The sequence below is a fragment of the Colletotrichum graminicola genome (assembly GCF_000149035.1).
Source record: "Colletotrichum graminicola M1.001 genomic scaffold supercont1.25, whole genome shotgun sequence".
Taxonomy (NCBI): domain Eukaryota; kingdom Fungi; phylum Ascomycota; class Sordariomycetes; order Glomerellales; family Glomerellaceae; genus Colletotrichum; species Colletotrichum graminicola.
In genome coordinates, this window is record NW_007361029.1 from 16,699 (window position 1) to 33,157 (window position 16,459).

General features: G+C 41.9%; 4 protein-coding genes across 4 annotated transcripts; 3 read left to right on the forward strand and 1 right to left on the reverse strand.

The window, feature by feature from the left end:
• Window positions 1–3,510: 3,510 nt before the first annotated feature.
• GLRG_06508 (uncharacterized protein) lies at window positions 3,511–4,107 on the forward strand (the record flags this gene model as incomplete). Its single annotated transcript, XM_008097193.1, has 1 exon — window positions 3,511–4,107. One exon carries the CDS (start codon window positions 3,511–3,513, stop codon window positions 4,105–4,107), a length of 597 nt encoding a protein of 198 aa, XP_008095384.1.
• A 1,621-nt stretch (window positions 4,108–5,728) lies between these two features.
• GLRG_06509 (uncharacterized protein) lies at window positions 5,729–6,268 on the forward strand (the record flags this gene model as incomplete). Its single annotated transcript, XM_008097194.1, has 1 exon — window positions 5,729–6,268. One exon carries the CDS (start codon window positions 5,729–5,731, stop codon window positions 6,266–6,268), a length of 540 nt encoding a protein of 179 aa, XP_008095385.1.
• A 1,667-nt stretch (window positions 6,269–7,935) lies between these two features.
• On the reverse strand, window positions 7,936–8,943 carry GLRG_06510 (uncharacterized protein; the record flags this gene model as incomplete). The annotated part of the gene is made up of 1 exon (XM_008097195.1): window positions 7,936–8,943. One exon carries the CDS (start codon window positions 8,941–8,943, stop codon window positions 7,936–7,938), a length of 1,008 nt encoding a protein of 335 aa, XP_008095386.1.
• A 5,218-nt stretch (window positions 8,944–14,161) lies between these two features.
• Window positions 14,162–15,111, forward strand: GLRG_06511 (metalloprotease; the record flags this gene model as incomplete). Its single annotated transcript, XM_008097196.1, has 3 exons — window positions 14,162–14,753; window positions 14,811–14,973; window positions 15,030–15,111. 3 exons carry the CDS (start codon window positions 14,162–14,164, stop codon window positions 15,109–15,111), a joined length of 837 nt encoding a protein of 278 aa, XP_008095387.1.
• Between the last annotated feature and the right edge of the window lie 1,348 nt (window positions 15,112–16,459).

The window sequence follows — 16,459 nt, forward strand, 5'->3', positions numbered from 1 at the left end:
CGCCTTATAGGTTCCCTTATATACGCTATGTTTATGACTAGGCCTGATATAGCCTATAGCGTATCCTTTACCTCTCGTTACCTCCATAACCCAACAGAATTCCTACTTAAGCAAGGAAAGGGTATTTTAAAATATTTAAAAGAGACTATTAATTACAATATTACCTATCAAGGTAATATAGATATTAATAACTCTAATAATACCCTTAATCCAGTAGGATATACTAATTCTAACTAGGCAAGTTGTAAAGAAACTAGAAAATCTACTTCTAGTTATATCTTTACCTTATTAGGGGGCCCTATTAGTTAGAAATCTAAAAAACAGTTAACTATATCCCTATCTACTACTAAGGCTGAATTTAATAGCCTACAGGAAGCTATTAGGGAGGCAGTCTGGCTAAAAGGCTTATTATCTAAAATAGGGTATAATATAACCCCTATAAATATTAAAACAGATAATAACGCAGCCTTAAGCTTAGCCTATAATCCAGAATATCACCAAAGAACTAAGCATACTGCCTTATATTATTATTATACTCGTTAAGAAGTCGAAAATAGCAATATAGAAGTAGAATATATTCCTACTTCTTCTATGCCTGCAGATAGCTTAACAAAACCCCTTCCTAAGGTTAAATTTTAAGAATTTATTAAGCTTATAGGCCTATTTAACAATAATAAGCCTATATAATATACCTATATATATAGTATATTTTTCCTACTATTATTAGGATTTTTTATTAATAAGTTATTATACTTATTAATATTTACCCTACACGCTACTACGCAACTCCAGGGTAACTCTTTTCACTTAACCACTTTTACTCTATAATAGAGCAAAAGAGGGAGTATTAGAAGTAAGAATATCTCTAAGTATTCTTATACTTCTTTATCTTATATTTCCTCTATTATAGAGGTTATATATATATAAGATATATATATTTATAATCTACTTACTTAGTAGATTAATATATATATTAATTACGTAAGCATGTCTAATTACGTAATCAACCAAAGATTAGAGAAGGTACTAGAATGTCCAAGATCTCTCCAGATCCTACCTTCTACCTCTATTGTTCCTATAAGGTTATTGTTTTAAGTTAGGGTTATTTACTTAAGGTTATTATGTTACGTAACTAAGGGTTGATTTATAAGCAGCTTACGTAAGTATGGAATATTCTAGTAAGCTGTATAGGTCTATATAAGGGCTGGAATTCTTTCTGTTTCTAGTTTCCTTTCCTTCTCTCTCTAAGCAAGCAAATAGTTAATAATCTAACTACTATACTCTCTTTTAACTATATATCCTTATATCCTCTATTTATCTACCCTAGGTATAAGTATTTATATCTCCCTTTTATCCTATATTCTTGCTTCTATAGGATATATCTTTATATAAGAGATATACTCTCTTATATTCTCCTAAGCTAGAATTCTCTATCTAAGAGACTAGCTTACCTGTTGTGCTAACAATAATACTAGTAGTTATATAGTTATACTTAATACCTACCTTATAAAGTTTACTAAGGCTAAGAAGGTTAGCTAGGCTATAAAGGCTATACTTAATATCTTTAATAGTCTAGTTAATTATTTAAGATAGATTAGCTAGATCTTAAGTTTAGAAAAAGATAGTACTAAATCTTTTTAAAAACACTTACTTTTTATTTATAGTAGTAAAAAAAAGAAGGTTATTATAAATAGTATATAATATAAAAAGTTAAAGTAAGTTAAAAATAAGGCTTAAGCAGCCTAAATTTAGTATAATATTAGATAAGGTAATAGCTTTATTACTTATAGTAGTAAAGATAGCCTTACTTAGTTATATTCTAAGGCTAGTAATTAAGAAGCTGCCTAGTGCGCCTAAGGCACTTTTTATAAAAACTAATATAAAGGAATTAGGTATAGTAAAGGTAGTAGCCTTCTTATAATCCTTATTATAGATATACTTAGCTATATAAGTAAGTAGATTCTTATAAAATATATAGTTAGTAAGAATAAGCTCTAGATAAGTAGTCTAACACTTTATAGTAATATAACTTTTTTTATAATAAAGGTAAATATTATAGCCTAACTTCTTAGTAAAAGTAGCGCTTTAGCTATTAGTACTAGAGGTAGTAGTAATTACAGCCTTATAGTAAGTAATAAGGCTTATTTTTTACTTTTTATCCTAAGTAAGTATATAAATAGTCTTAATAACTATAGCCTACTTAGGCTTTTTATTATTATTAGTGTAGTACTTATATATATTAAGTAGATATATCTTAAAATAATTAAGTAAGAGGATAGCCTAATAGTAGTTAGAGTTTTTACTATAAAGGCTAGTAATATAGGCGTATAGATACTATATACGTTTAAGGGTATTATAAAAAGTCTTATAATCTTAGGTACTACCTTTAGAGAATTTATTAATAAGGGCTTTAACTACGTCTTTAGATACCTTAGGAATATATTTCTTAAGTGCTTTTATTAAGGTATAAGGATTACTATTATCTTACTATCTTATATTAAGAATCTTATTAATTAATATATTATATAATAAAATAAAAAGGTTATATATAACGTTATAGTTAGCTTTTTATAAAGTAAAAGCTATAGTATCTTTAGCTAGTTAAGAGATATTATAGTTAATATACTTTTTAACTTTATTAGTATAAAAAGTAGTGTTTCACCACTAGCAACGCTTCACCTACTGAGGTCTAGAATTAGCCGGTTCGACTCAAGTGTGAGTTGGAGCTTTAACGTCTCCCATCACCTATTTGTCATAGGTCTTTCGACTCGTATAGATGTGCGCTGATATGGGCCTTCAGGGCTGCCGATGTCAAAGCTTACCGGGCCTGTCAAAGGCCGCTCGTGGCTCATGCCATGCGAAACAATGGACTTGCGATATAAGGGTGCGTAGTATTATGGTTCTCGCGCCCCGATATCCCACATCTTGGCAGAGCCAGTGACTGCTGAATGCCGAGCTAAACGATTGTCCCCGCTTACAACGCGAGACCCCGGTGCGAAGTATATTTAAAACGTTATATAATTTACTACTATTTAATAAATACCTAAAGTAATAGATTAAGGTAGTTAATAAGTAAAGATATCTCTATAGTAATTAGTAGAAAATCCTTAACTTAGGCTATAGTAAAAACAGTAAGTAAAGTTAAGTAACTACTATAATAATTAGTAGATAATTATAACTTAATAAAGATAAGTAGAGGTAACTAATTAATTTATAAGAAAAATTAATATAGGCCTAGGCTTTATAACCTATAGGAGCATAAGAGTAATAAAGTGAGGTAAATAGTGTTATTACCAATCTGTAGTGGTGTGTAGTGGTGAGGAGGAAAATCCTCCTCTTGAGGCTATGGGCAGAGGCTGGATGAAGGTGAGGGGCCCAGGAGGTCACGTGACCTCCCAGCACACGGGCCCCCTCACAACAGCTCATCATCCACCAATTCATCATTCCCTCACAAGCGTATCACACACAGGGAGCATCCACACTGTCAGTTCAAAAACAACAATAAGCACCATGCCAGGGTCAACAGAACTCCTAGCCCGCCGCGTCACCTCGGTCGCCCTGGCCATCGTTTTCTTTTCAGCCACATCGGGCCGCTTCACCCCGGTCTCGTGGTTCACCCAGTCCGACTGGGTCACCTACATCGACGGCCCCTGCATCGCCGACCGCGTCCTCTCGCCTGTGATACTCGGCGGCGCCGCCATCCTACACTGGTACATCGCCTCCCAGCGCATCGCCCTTCCCCTCACCCTCACCATTCCTTCGGGGCAAGACATCGCCCGCCGCGGCGGAGGAGGCGCGGCAGCCGCCAACAACACCGTCGTGCTGGGCCTGTGGCAGCCGAGCTACTACTGGGCCTTCGGGGTTTCAGAGGTAGTCCTGCTCTACGCCGTCGCATCCGGCGGCGCGAGCGTCTTCGCCACGCGCTGCACCATCGTCGCCCTCGTCTCGACCGTCTGGGTCCTCGGATGGAACGCGCTGCCTTGGTACCGCAAGGAGCAGGCTTGGGCCATGATAAAGGAGTACCTGTTGCAGCTTATCATCATGGAGATGGTGAACATGGCGTTTGGGGGCGGCTCAGACCGACGAAGGAGGCGGAGGAGGTTTTAGATTTTCAACTGACTTGAACATTTGCTAGGGCGTTTGAGGGCGAAGTCAACATACCCACTTCCTGACCACCCCTACATTCTGACCACAAAAAATGTTTCATTAATAACTCCATTAATACCCTCCACCACCCTCCAACTTCAATTTATGGTCATCACTTTTCTAACCTCAGCCAAATGGCTTTATTCTTTTAGAATCCCGTCCTTATGGCCTCATAGCCCAATAAAGTACATGTATCGCAGGCCGCCTGTTTTAATAAGCTACCTACTTTTCACTACTTTCCTATTATCTTAAAAAATGTAATTGAGCTTTAATATACAAAATTGGTTGAAACTACCTATTATCTTATTCTTTATTTGTCATAAGACAGTCACTAGATGGGCAGATAGGTTGGCGTGGTAGACGTCCATACCCAGAGGAACGTGAGTATCCACGTGCCCATAGAGTACGTAACTGACACGCTTGGCCTTTCCTCCAGGGGAGGGCCAACTATGAATACGTCTTTGACCTAATACAGTACTGTCCTTTTGACATTGTTCTGTTCCTTTTTATTGCTTGCCTTACTTACTGCCTTACTGCTACGGTCCACCTTTGCACTACGTCGCTTTACATTACGCTAGTGCGATATATTAAGTCTATTGCAACTCTGTAATTTCTGTTAAATCCTGAACGGCTGGCAGGAGGGCTGTGTCAGTAGGTGACTCGCTATGCATGCACATTAGATAAGTATCCAGGTTGGTCCACTTAATAAGAGTAATTAAAGTGTTATACTAGTTTAAAGTATCTTAAATTGATTTACCCCCGAGTTTCACTCGCTTAAGATGCTTTCCAAAAACCTACGCTAAGTTTCATTTCCTTTGCGGGATGGAGTAACTTGGACAGGGAGCGACAGCTTGCTTGAAGCTGATACAAACTCTGTGATGGTATGATGCGCGTTTTATAGGGCCGTTGATTCCGAGGGCGGACGATAGGAATAGCTCAACGACTCGCTGAACCACATCAAGGCCGTAAGCATCTAGTAAACTCTTCTTGCTGTTCTATGTACATTTTCATTGAAGCTGACAGATGCATGGTGTGATGGTGACTGCAGATTTGCCGATACACCCGACGGAAAGACCTCGTGCACCATCACCACATTTCCCATGGTGGGTAATACTCAGCCTATTTAGGATGGCGCCTGCCTAAGTAGGATTGCGCTGTCCACTAGTCATGGTCCAGTTTCAGTTGTCGTCCCTGGAGACAGCGCTTAGCGACAAGAATATGATTTACCGTTTCAGTCTCCTGAAACTCTATTCTGGCAACGGGTAAACTTCAAGATGGGGTCCTATATGAGGGGACTCTAAACTGTAATTCCGGGACACACAATCTTCGGTCGTTCCGGCATTCCGAATGTACCTTTAGGTGCTACCACCTCGAGCACCTATAAAAGATATAACGTAGAGTATCCTGTCACAGACTGACATTACACTTCATTCCAACTGAATTTCATTCCTCCTATCATTCACTCTTTCTCTCTTTTACCATCAAGTTTATTTTCTGTTAATTCTTGTTTATATCTTACTGTGGCTAGTCCTAGTTTGTCGTTCACTACTAACTTCAATCTGTCTCTTGTGCCCTTATCAAGATGCATTTCGCTCTATTTTCTGTAGTCGTGGCAGCTTTGGCCATGGCTAGTCCCACTCCCAAGAAAGAGCAGGCTGGGGACAACGCCAACAACGCAGCCAACGCGGCACTCCAAACAAAGGTTCTCGGTACCGTCAACCAATGGCTCGGCGACATACAGACAGTCAATAACTTTGTCGACACCGCCGGCAAGCTGAAGAGTAACGCAGAAATCAGTAATGCTGCTGCAACTGCTTTCGTAGCCGCGCAGAACGAGGGAGACTCGAACAACGCTGTGCAGGCGGATGTTCAGCTTGACTCCAAGGGTCTGGCAGCTGCTAAGGCCCTTGTTGACCAATTCAACATCATTGGCCCTGCAATCAACGATACCATTGCCAACCCGCAGAATCTAAAGGCTAATCTGGCCAAGATCAATGGAGCTCGCTGCCCATCCCCTGTTGGACAAGACGCAATTGGCAACGAGGGCGCCGTACAGGCTGCGGCCGCTAAGGCTATCGGCACCAACGTGCCGTCGCCAGATGTTCCCAAAGCATGCAAATAAGGTATTTTCCAAGGCGATCCCTCTTAAGGTCGCATAGGTACACAGTATTGACCACACACAGTTATCAAAACCCAGACTGCTGCTAGAACAGCTAGTATACAAGGCATTGAAGCTTGACATTTGTTGGCCTTGGTCCTTATGCTGGTATACCGGTATGCTGGTATGCTAGCATCATGGAAGTTCACAACTTGACCTGTATCGGCATGCATGCAATGCGTTTTCGGGCTTCAGGGGGTTGTTGTGGAGACCGGCACGCCTATGCCATATGAACGATGATGATAGAGTCTACTGACGTGGGCTCGATACAAATGTAACTACGGTTTTGGCAAAGTCCAAGGCACAATTCAACGGCGGGGCTAATATACTAGGAGTACTGGCAGTTTACTCTGCAAGGTCTATTGTGACCGGCGCTTGGGAGGTTTGAAGGCAACAGACCATAAACAAAACAAGCTTGTCTAAGATGTATCAACATGCAGGCATGTTCTAAGCAAGAAATCCGTCCTTTTTATTTCACTGAAGCATGTGGTATTCTGTGTAGTGTTTCAACCATTTCGTTTATGAGAGCCACTCACTCACTGTTTACAGTAGAGTGATTGCCCATGATCTCTTGCAACCATTATGTCACGCCAGCATCAAGGGAGAAGTCACTGCTGCCAGAAACAAAGCAGTAAAAATTTCAATATCAGTCCTGCATCACGGAGTTACTTTTAGGCACATGCGATTGAGGGCGATAACCTATATCTGTGAGTATTGATCTTTGATGACTGCTCTGAAATCCAGCGTTTGTATATCATAGCTGATGGCCACGCTTTCTTTTTTCTTTTTCTTTTTCTTTTTTCTTTTCTCTTTTCTCTTTTTCTTTTGTTTTCTTTTCTCTTTTCTTTTGTTTCTTTTTTTTTTGGGGGGGGGGGGGGGAGGCATCATGATTGCCGTGTATCGCACGTCGTTAAATCAGAAGTGTCAGTTGGACTCGCATTTTATTTCTGCTAAGGGGGGGAGGGTTGTAACAGGAAAAAGAAACACAAAGAAAACGTGTGTTTCATCTTCCTGTTCAAGCGGCCTATTTTTAAAACTTGATACCTTTCTACTTTATGTACAACCCTGCGTTTATCCCCCGGCTGCTTGGAATCTGTTGTGGAAAATCCTCAGGCCCGGTTAGACAAACACTCTCTAGCCAAGTACTTAACTAGATTCTACAGAACTGTCAAGTTACCAGGAGCATCAATGTCGACACTATGTAATCAGAACACCGCAGTATCTCGTCCTGCTCTCCCTCAGCTTCAGCATAGCCGAGGTAATGCCGGCCTGCGTCAATGGCAACTTCTCTATCTGAGGCTTGATATCATGCTTTGCAGCAAATGACATCATAGATTGTAGGCTAGCAGGTTGAGAAACGTTAGATCTATTGAGTCTTAGCTCGCCTGAGATAAACGAAAAGGGAGAAAGCGGCAGAGTCCTTGCCGCTGGCGGTGAGTGGGAACAGCTGTGCCCCCGTTGCTAAGATGGGAAGGTAACTGGGAAGCGAATGATCAATCGCGCGAAGTCTAGACCTGGAAGTTATACTTACATGGAGATATCCAGGACGTCGTTTGCGGTGAGCAGGAGGAAGTATTTGGAATGTTACCAGTCAAGCAAGCTCGGCAGTGGCCGCTGAAGTTGTACTAATATCAGCTCATCCCCACCCGGTTACCAACGCGGAAGTCCGAGATTTCATGGACAGCGGCGCCAACCTCGATGATTGTGCCAATGCCCTCATGGTCAAGGTCTTTAACGGCGTGGCGGTAATGCTCATCTGTAAAGTAGACTTCGCAGTGCGAGATCTTGACAATGACCTGGGTAGGATCCGGATCACAATGGCCCGTGGCCTGGACAATACTTCCGCTCGGAGATCCTTTCAAGACTGTGACCCAGGCGAACCGACCATAAAGTAACTTTTCCTCCTGGGTCACCGTCCAGATAACGAAGTCTCTGGCGATCGCTGAATCGGTACTTGGAAACACACCATCGAGACCAGATTTGATACCCGTATTTGTCTTTACCGCACCAAGATGAACAGAAATAAAGCGAGCCACGTGTTCAGATACATCCACCGATATCAGTTCCGACCTACGAGCCAACGCGGCTTTGCTTGCTCCGTAGCACGAGAGGAGAGGCACCCGAACCGGATGGGCCCCAGGCCCCCAATGGTATTCAGGGTGACAACAACAGCTGCACTGCTTGGTGATCCATCTTGTTGGTAGCGACGGAGGAAAGACTGAGTGACCAAAGCAGTACCGAGAACAGGTTGAAAGGGACTTCCAGTACTCGTTCAGATCGGCATCGAAGAAGTTTGATGTTACTGCCAAGAACCCGGCATTATTGATCAAGATGTCTGGGCTAGTTGCGATCGAAGCAAAAAGATTCTCAACTTCAGCCTTAGAGGTGATATTGACGTAGTAATAGGTGGTCTTGGTGGGGGCCTTGACTGTTGAGCTCAATGCGGTTACAGCGTTTCTCAACTTGATTGCTGTCCTCCTAACCATTATGACTTCGGCCACACCGGCTTTGGCAAATGATTCGGCAATGACAGCTATGCCATATCCCCCACCAGTGATGACCCCAGTCTTGGTTTTGAGCTCATTGAGAAATTTCTCAGGAGCAATGAGAGGGTAGGTGCTCAGGTACTTGGCGTCCATTGTGAAAGAACAAGGGTGTGAAGTATCTAGCAATAGAAGAGAAAGGGAACTGGTTTCTAAAGGAAGAGAAAGAGCCGGGTCAGATACTGAGTGTAAATAATTCTCACTGGGCCCATCTCCGCCCTCACTGATTATAAATGTCTACTTATGTCTGTCGTAGGCTTTGAAGAGCATTGAGATTTGTCACCACTCCGGACGCTCACCTTCGATGTTATACCATTCTTCCAAGCTGCAGGAAATTCTCATCAACTCCAGTGACGAGCCTCAAGCTATATGGGACGAACTGATGAGCTATTGGCCATCGGTGACAAGGAGAGAGTATTTTTACCGACTTTCTAGGCAAGGGTACCCTGCTTCTAGCTACAAACATATTAAGCCTAACCAGTTTACATTCCTAGGTCATAAATCTACCCCCAATGCTATTTTCTGTTCCGAGGTTGAAGAATAGCGCTACTGAGGAGAACTAGAACCCGAGTAATATAAAAACCAAAACCGCGATAGTTAAACTATAGATCAGTTTGATCCAGCCAGGTCAGGGTGAAAGTAGCCCACGTGAGGAGCTTATTTAGTGAAACACAGACAACTCAGAGTATCTACGGAGGTGCATTTCAAAAAACCATGCCCAACTGCCCAGAGCAACCCCGGCCAGTAGGACCCACTTAATATATATCCAACCAATCAGAAAGGCTAGATTAATCTACCCACTTTCCTCTCTATAGGGGCCAAAAGGGGCCAAAGCAAGGCAATCCTTAACAACAACAATAACAACAATAACAATAACAATAACACTACTTTTTCCCCTTTAACTATTATAACTATAGCGCGTGTTAACCCTTCTTTATAGGCAGTTATTCTTACTTTTTAGAGCCGTCTTAGAGGTAAATTAGCTAATAAAGTAGCCTAAGGCCTAGGGTTATTAAAGCGTATAGTTAATAATATACTCTAATAAGTAAAAAAGTAAGGCTTTAATCTAACTGCTCCTACTTTCTCTTTATAACCTAAATATATTAATAATACCCCCTAGACTAGCTAACTAAAGAAGGCTATACCTATAGTAGCTAAGCTTATTATTAAGAAGGTCTACTATAACTAATATAGTAAGGAAAAAATATATACTAATATTACTAGTAAGCTCTAAAGTAAGCTAGATATAGATATCTTAGCTATAATAGTTTACTATATCCTTTAGTAAGCTAGCTTTAGAAAATCTAAACTAATAAAGAAGCCTAGCTTAATAGCTTAGATAAAGTAAGAGAGGCTTTCTTAGTGCCTTATATATTACTACTAGTTACTTAAAGATTAAAAGAAGGTTATTTAGTCTAATAAGACCTTAGTAGTCTTAGGCTATTACTATAGTAGCTACTATCTATAGTAATAGGTATATAATACTAAGGTTATAAAGATAAATACTATACTAAAGCTAGTTAAGCGTCTTAAATAAGAGTTAGAGAGAGGGATAAGCAGGCTTTAGCTTTAGTAGCTCCCTAGCTATAAACTAACTTTTTACTAAAATAAGTATACTAATAAGTTAGTTTATAAGAGTAAGAGAGGAATTAACTAGTACTAGTACTAAAAGGAGATTTTTCTACTAAAGCTTTTCTTATTTATACTTAAAAAGTGCTTACTAGGCACTATTATTTAAGAAGATAAAGCACTTTCTTATAATTACTACTTTATCTACTAGATATATGCTACTTATTACGTTAAAAAGCTCTACTAGTATAGTAATAGCCTTAATCTTAACCTTATTAAGCCTTACTAGCCTTAGATAAAGTAATTTATAATAAGGAAGGGTGCCTTAGTTAACTAGGCTATAGCTAAAAAAGCATAGTAATAGTACTATAAAGGTATAGGTAGTATACTATGCCTGTTAATAAACTATTTTAGTATTACTAAAAGATTAACTAGTTTAGGCACTAAGTGCCTAAAATACACTACATATGGCCTTATAAAAGGTAACTAGGCTAACCCCTTATAATTACCCCCCTTCTAATATGACGCGTCCTAAGTCGCTTCAGGCCCACGTGCACTAGCGCTAGTAACTGTGCGCTAGAGCATAAGGTCATGTTAACCCTGAAGGCCCTAGGCAGCCTGGCGTCTAGCAGCAGCTGCCAGACATTGCCTCCCTACACCTAGTCCCTCTAAGCCTAACGTAAGCTGCCCCTTATTTATGCCTAGCCAACTAATCCACTAATTAATAACCTTCTAGCCCCTTAAGGCCTACACTAAAGAGAGTCTTAACAGGCAGGATTCAAACCTAGCCCCTGTTAACAGCTAGAAGACCTACTTAGTGCCTAAATAATTATAAAGGTATAGGTAGTGTACCACGCCTGTTAATAGACCATTCTAGTATTACTAAAAGATCAACTAGTTCAGGCACTAAGTGCCTGAAATGCACCACACATGGCCTTATAAAGGGTAACCAGGCCAACCCCTTACAAGTACTAGCAGGCCTTGCCTTAAGAGCAAATCCAGGCCTGGATAGAGAGGCTGCCGGCCCATATTAAGGCCATTATTGCTCTTGATAGTGGTAACAAATATAAGGAGGGGCGTTATGCTAGTAGATATTAATCAGAAGTTCTAGGCAGGCATCGTTGAAATGTTAGTGGCAATTTATTTGGGTGGCAACCCCTGCAATTATCCTTGTTAACTGACATGGGGTGGTCTTAGCATTTCTGGCATAGTGATTTGAAACGCACCTCCGTATATTAATATTAATAAGCAGGGCTACAGTGTGATAAACACTGGCTCTTTCGATCATTAGGAATCGCATCTTAGCAATAGAAACGCCTAACTAAATAAATAAGCATTTGCGTAGCAAACTGGCAGTAATAGTGATCACCCTTGATGTCCAGTCTGAAAACCAAAGTTTCGGCATTCTAGAGCTGGGGATTACAACCCCTCCGTTTGCGGTATGCATTGAGGTCTACTGAAGGACCCTAAAAAAACAACGGCACCAACAATGAGAAGAGTTCAGACACCTATGACGCAGATGGTTTAGCATCCAGAGTGCTCCCCACTAAATTTTTCTTGGTGAAACGACGTTGTTGTCAATGTCGTCATCGTCGTTGCATCGTTGTTGTGGTGCATAGTTTCTGTTGATTTTAGGGGTAACCGTCAGTATCATAACAATTAAACCTCGCATCTCATGGCTTTTGTCTTATCGATGTGCATTGTTCGTCTAAACTCTACTTTTTAAGCCGGGCACTCCGTGGTTCAAATCCGTATGCCAAGGAGCCGCTCGTAGATCGCGATCCTTGGCTGCTTCTCCGGTACGCACCAGACTATAAAGGTCGAAAGCTGTTCATTATGTCTTGCTGAGGGGAATACCCTGAGTACATTTAAAGCAATCAAACCAGCTTCAAGTCGATTAAGGAAAACAGGGGTTATTCAACAATTTTAGATATTTAAGGCCTTCTTGTGGCATGTCTGTACAACCTATGTGTCTTATCAAGCCAGCATTCCCAAGCTACTAGAGATATGGACCATCAGATCGTTAGATGTATCTGCTAGAATTAAATGTTGTATCTAGTACAATTAGAAACGCAATTCCATTTTTGGTGCGGCGCGATGAGACATTGCAATGCAGGTAAGAATGGACGATCATGGCCTGCGAAGCAATGGCTCAGTCTAGCTAGCCAGTATCTAATATTATCTGCACTCGGCATGACTGTGTGACATGTGTTAGAGATTGAAGTAGATATTGCAGATTAACTACATGCTAGATGGCATCTACAAATAGTAGCCTTGGCTCTATAGATCAACTAGGAACGAGTCAAAGTGTAAGAAATAATAGTCATCCGTACTCAGAAGCCACATTTTCCGTCCAACATCAATATTTCTATGAGAGTGATGATGGAATTACTCAGTATAATAAACTACATTAGAAAATTAGCAGTAGCACGAGCACTTATAGCATCAGAACAAGCAGCGGCAGTGCTAACAATTGTCCAGCTTCTGAATGTGGTTTAGGATGCCATGCCAAATAGCAAAGTCAAGTTTCTATAAGCGAGGATAAGTGTTGCTGTGTTAATAGGTTGTAGTTAGTTTCCTCATAACACGACAACTTCACGTCCATTGCACAGTCACAGTAGTATACTACATATACGTAAGTATACTAGTATCATTACTAACTCTGTCCCTTCCCTAGCATACATCAGCCTGGGTTACCGTACCTATAATAATAGATGAGCTATTCAATACTGCAACGCGAACATGTACATTATCCGACAGCCAAGAGGGGAACAGAGATTGATATCAATTACTCTAGGTAACCCTGATAAATTGGGAAAAGCAATGATACAGTAGTCAAATCCCGGGATATGGCCGAAGTAGCGCGGGGGCTACCAGTCAACTTCCTTGAACAAATAGTGGACCAGTCACCATATTAAGGAAGGTAACATCCTCGTTGGTCCACAACGAGAGATGCCCGGCAAAATAAGCTTCATTCGACCAATCTACATCTAAGAAAACGACAGTCAAAGCCATACGCCAAGACCGCCAAGCAAGCCAAGACTTGATAGTGTGCGATCGAACTCGGCAGAAAACAATGCGCGCCAATGACGAGCTCATGCTTAGCGCAAGAGGCAGCTGGATGCGGACGCTTTTCCAAGCTTTATCGTACTGTTGCACGAAGAAAGGTCCATGTGCCATTCATGGCCATGTTCGCCGCCTTAGCGCTACCTGATAGATTGCAAAAGCCGCTATTTATCTTGGCAACCCAACACAGGTTACCCGCCGGCTTATCATCCAAACGGTTTGCCCACTGTCGTCAATTTAGAAAAGTTCAAACCCAGAGAGACTTGAGAAAAAAATAGGTAAGAGAAGTGTCGTGTGTATATCTAACTTATCTAGTTTAGAGTAGTTAATAGGGAGGGAATTTGGATTTGGAGGGAATTTTTTGAAGTTTGAGAGGAAGAATGACGTAGGAGTAGGTAGGCTGGTACTTTGCTAATCGATCGACAGTCCCGCTATCTCTGTCCCTGGTATCCGCAACCATAGTAGGCCTGTCAAGGTGATATTGTTACCCATCGGACCTTATCCTTTTGAGGAAGGTTCAGATTCGAAAGCATTCAGTCCTGCGATATGACTTTACGTGTGAAATCAACGAAGGGAGTTTGTATTTAAACTGCCAAAGTACCGGCCATCAAGGTCTCCTTCTTTCTTCATCTCGCCCAGTCAAGACAAGTCGAACCAGGTGACCAATATCGTTCCCAATATGCAATTCAAATCTCTCCTCGTTTCCGCCCTTGCGGCAGCCTCTACCGCCCTTGCCCAGCGATCCTGCGGTACCCCTTCTCCCACTGAAGAGCAGACTGAGGTTGCCCAACGCCTTCAGTTCAATGAGGAAAACGCTCGAGTTGCTGGCAATGCTACACGCCTTGCGCCTGTTACGGTCAACGTCTACTGGCACGTCATTGCCACATCCAACTCCGTTAGCGGCGGTTACCTTAGCCAGGCCACTCTGGATAAGCAGCTGGATGTCTTGAATGAGGCTTACGCCCCCCATGACATTCAGTTCGCCCAGGCCGGTGCCGATTGGACTATCAACTCCAACTGGGCTTCTGATAGGGCTGAGTTGGCCATGAAGCGTGCGCTCCGTAAGGGCACCTACGCCGATCTTAATGTCTACTTCGTACCCGGCACCCCATACTTGGGCTACGCCTACTTCCCAACAACTGTCACTACCGGATCGTCGGCTTTCTACTACGACGGTGTGGTTATTCTTTCTGACTCCGTTCCTGGAGGTAGCTTATCTCAGTACAACCTTGGCCACACCGCAACCCATGAGGTCGGCCATTGGCTCGGACGTAAGTCACTTGCATGGCTTGATATAAACCAAAGATTCTGATCCTTAGCTCGCATAGTTTATCACACTTTTGAGGGCTACCAGTGTGGCGGAAACGGTGATTACGTATCTGACACTCCTTTTGAGTCCGAGGAGGCTTACGGCTGCGAGATCGGTCGTGACACCTGCCCTAGCCAGGCTGGTGACGACCCTGTCACCAACTACATGGACTACTCTGACGAGTAAGCATCACGTTCGTCTTTCTTCAATGCGGAGTGTTAACTAATGTAAATTCAAGCCCTTGCTTCACCCACTTCACCACTGGCCAAGAGACGCGCATGCACAGCTACTGGACCGCCTACCGCGCTAGTTACCAGTGAGAACGTTGTAGGAAGTGTGGTTCGCTTGCCGATGTCAAATTGGAGGCCCTTTCCAACTCCCTGCGATATAATTCAGCTAGCTTCACATTCAAGGCTCAAGGAGGATAATTTTAATGCCTTCAAGTCAAGAATCTAGTCGCTTGCACATAATTAATATGTACCTAATAAAAAAGTTCGTCTAATACAACTCAGAACTTAGCGATGCAAGGCTATGGAACAACTGACTTCAATGATACAAACGACTGAACGTTGCCTGAAAAGTTTATGTTATGGTTTTACAGCAACCAATATTTACATATTCCAAGAATGAAGTACCTCACGTACAATTATTTCTTTTCGGGACGCTACGACTTTCATTTATTTTTGTTTATAGTAGGAAAATACTGAGGATGTGGGAGCACAAGAGCAACGAAAGTGAGGCAATCGATGGTATTGTCGATCTGTAGTGGTGTGTGGTGGTGAGGAGGAAAATCCTCCTCTCGAGGCTATGGGCAGAGGCTGGATGAAGGTGAGGGGCCCAGGAAGTCACGTGACCTCCCAGCACACGGGCCCCCTCACAACAGAGGATGGCCGACTTCTAGATTCTAATGTGCTGTTGAAAGTTAGTGTTGGTTATCACCAGGGTGCTGATACGGTTAACCGTACGTATCAATAGGCAATTGACGAATAATAGGGGGAAATACCGGTTCTGAATTATGCGTAAAGAAGGGAAACTGTCGTGGGATTACGCGGTGAATTCATCGCGTAATATCCCCGTGGGTCCGGTGGATCCACGGTGAATCGGCCGTAGTTATTCCGGGCATTTCGGCGTTAATCCATACCGCCGATATCCAGGCGATGATCAACATCGCAACAGTTAGATCTAGTGATATAAATATACATCCGAGTTCTATAATTGACATGATACCTCTCAGAACCTCATGTTTTCTATTTAGAATAACGGTGGTGCCCGCAATCCAAAGTGCCAAATGCTTGTACGGCAGTTTCTGTGTGTCAGTTCTGCACCTTTATGTATGAAAAAGGATCGTCTTATCGTTGTTCATCACCGTACAAGGGGGTTCAATACCGATAACAATTTGAGTAGGTTATATAGATTGCGTAGCTTGAGAAATATAATGCTATTCATGATATATTTCAGCGTTAGACACTAATTCTACTCCATCTTTTCTAAAAAAAAAATTCGATGCTCCAGGCTTTACTTCTGGTCGCCTGTTTGGTAACAGCGCTGTACTACCCATCCGGGCATTTCCCCTTATTCACAACGAGGAAACTAAGCCAGATGCTCAACTTTCTCTGGTTCTGACCATCCCCGCCCACAAAGTAAAGGGATCACTATCGTAATTTACTA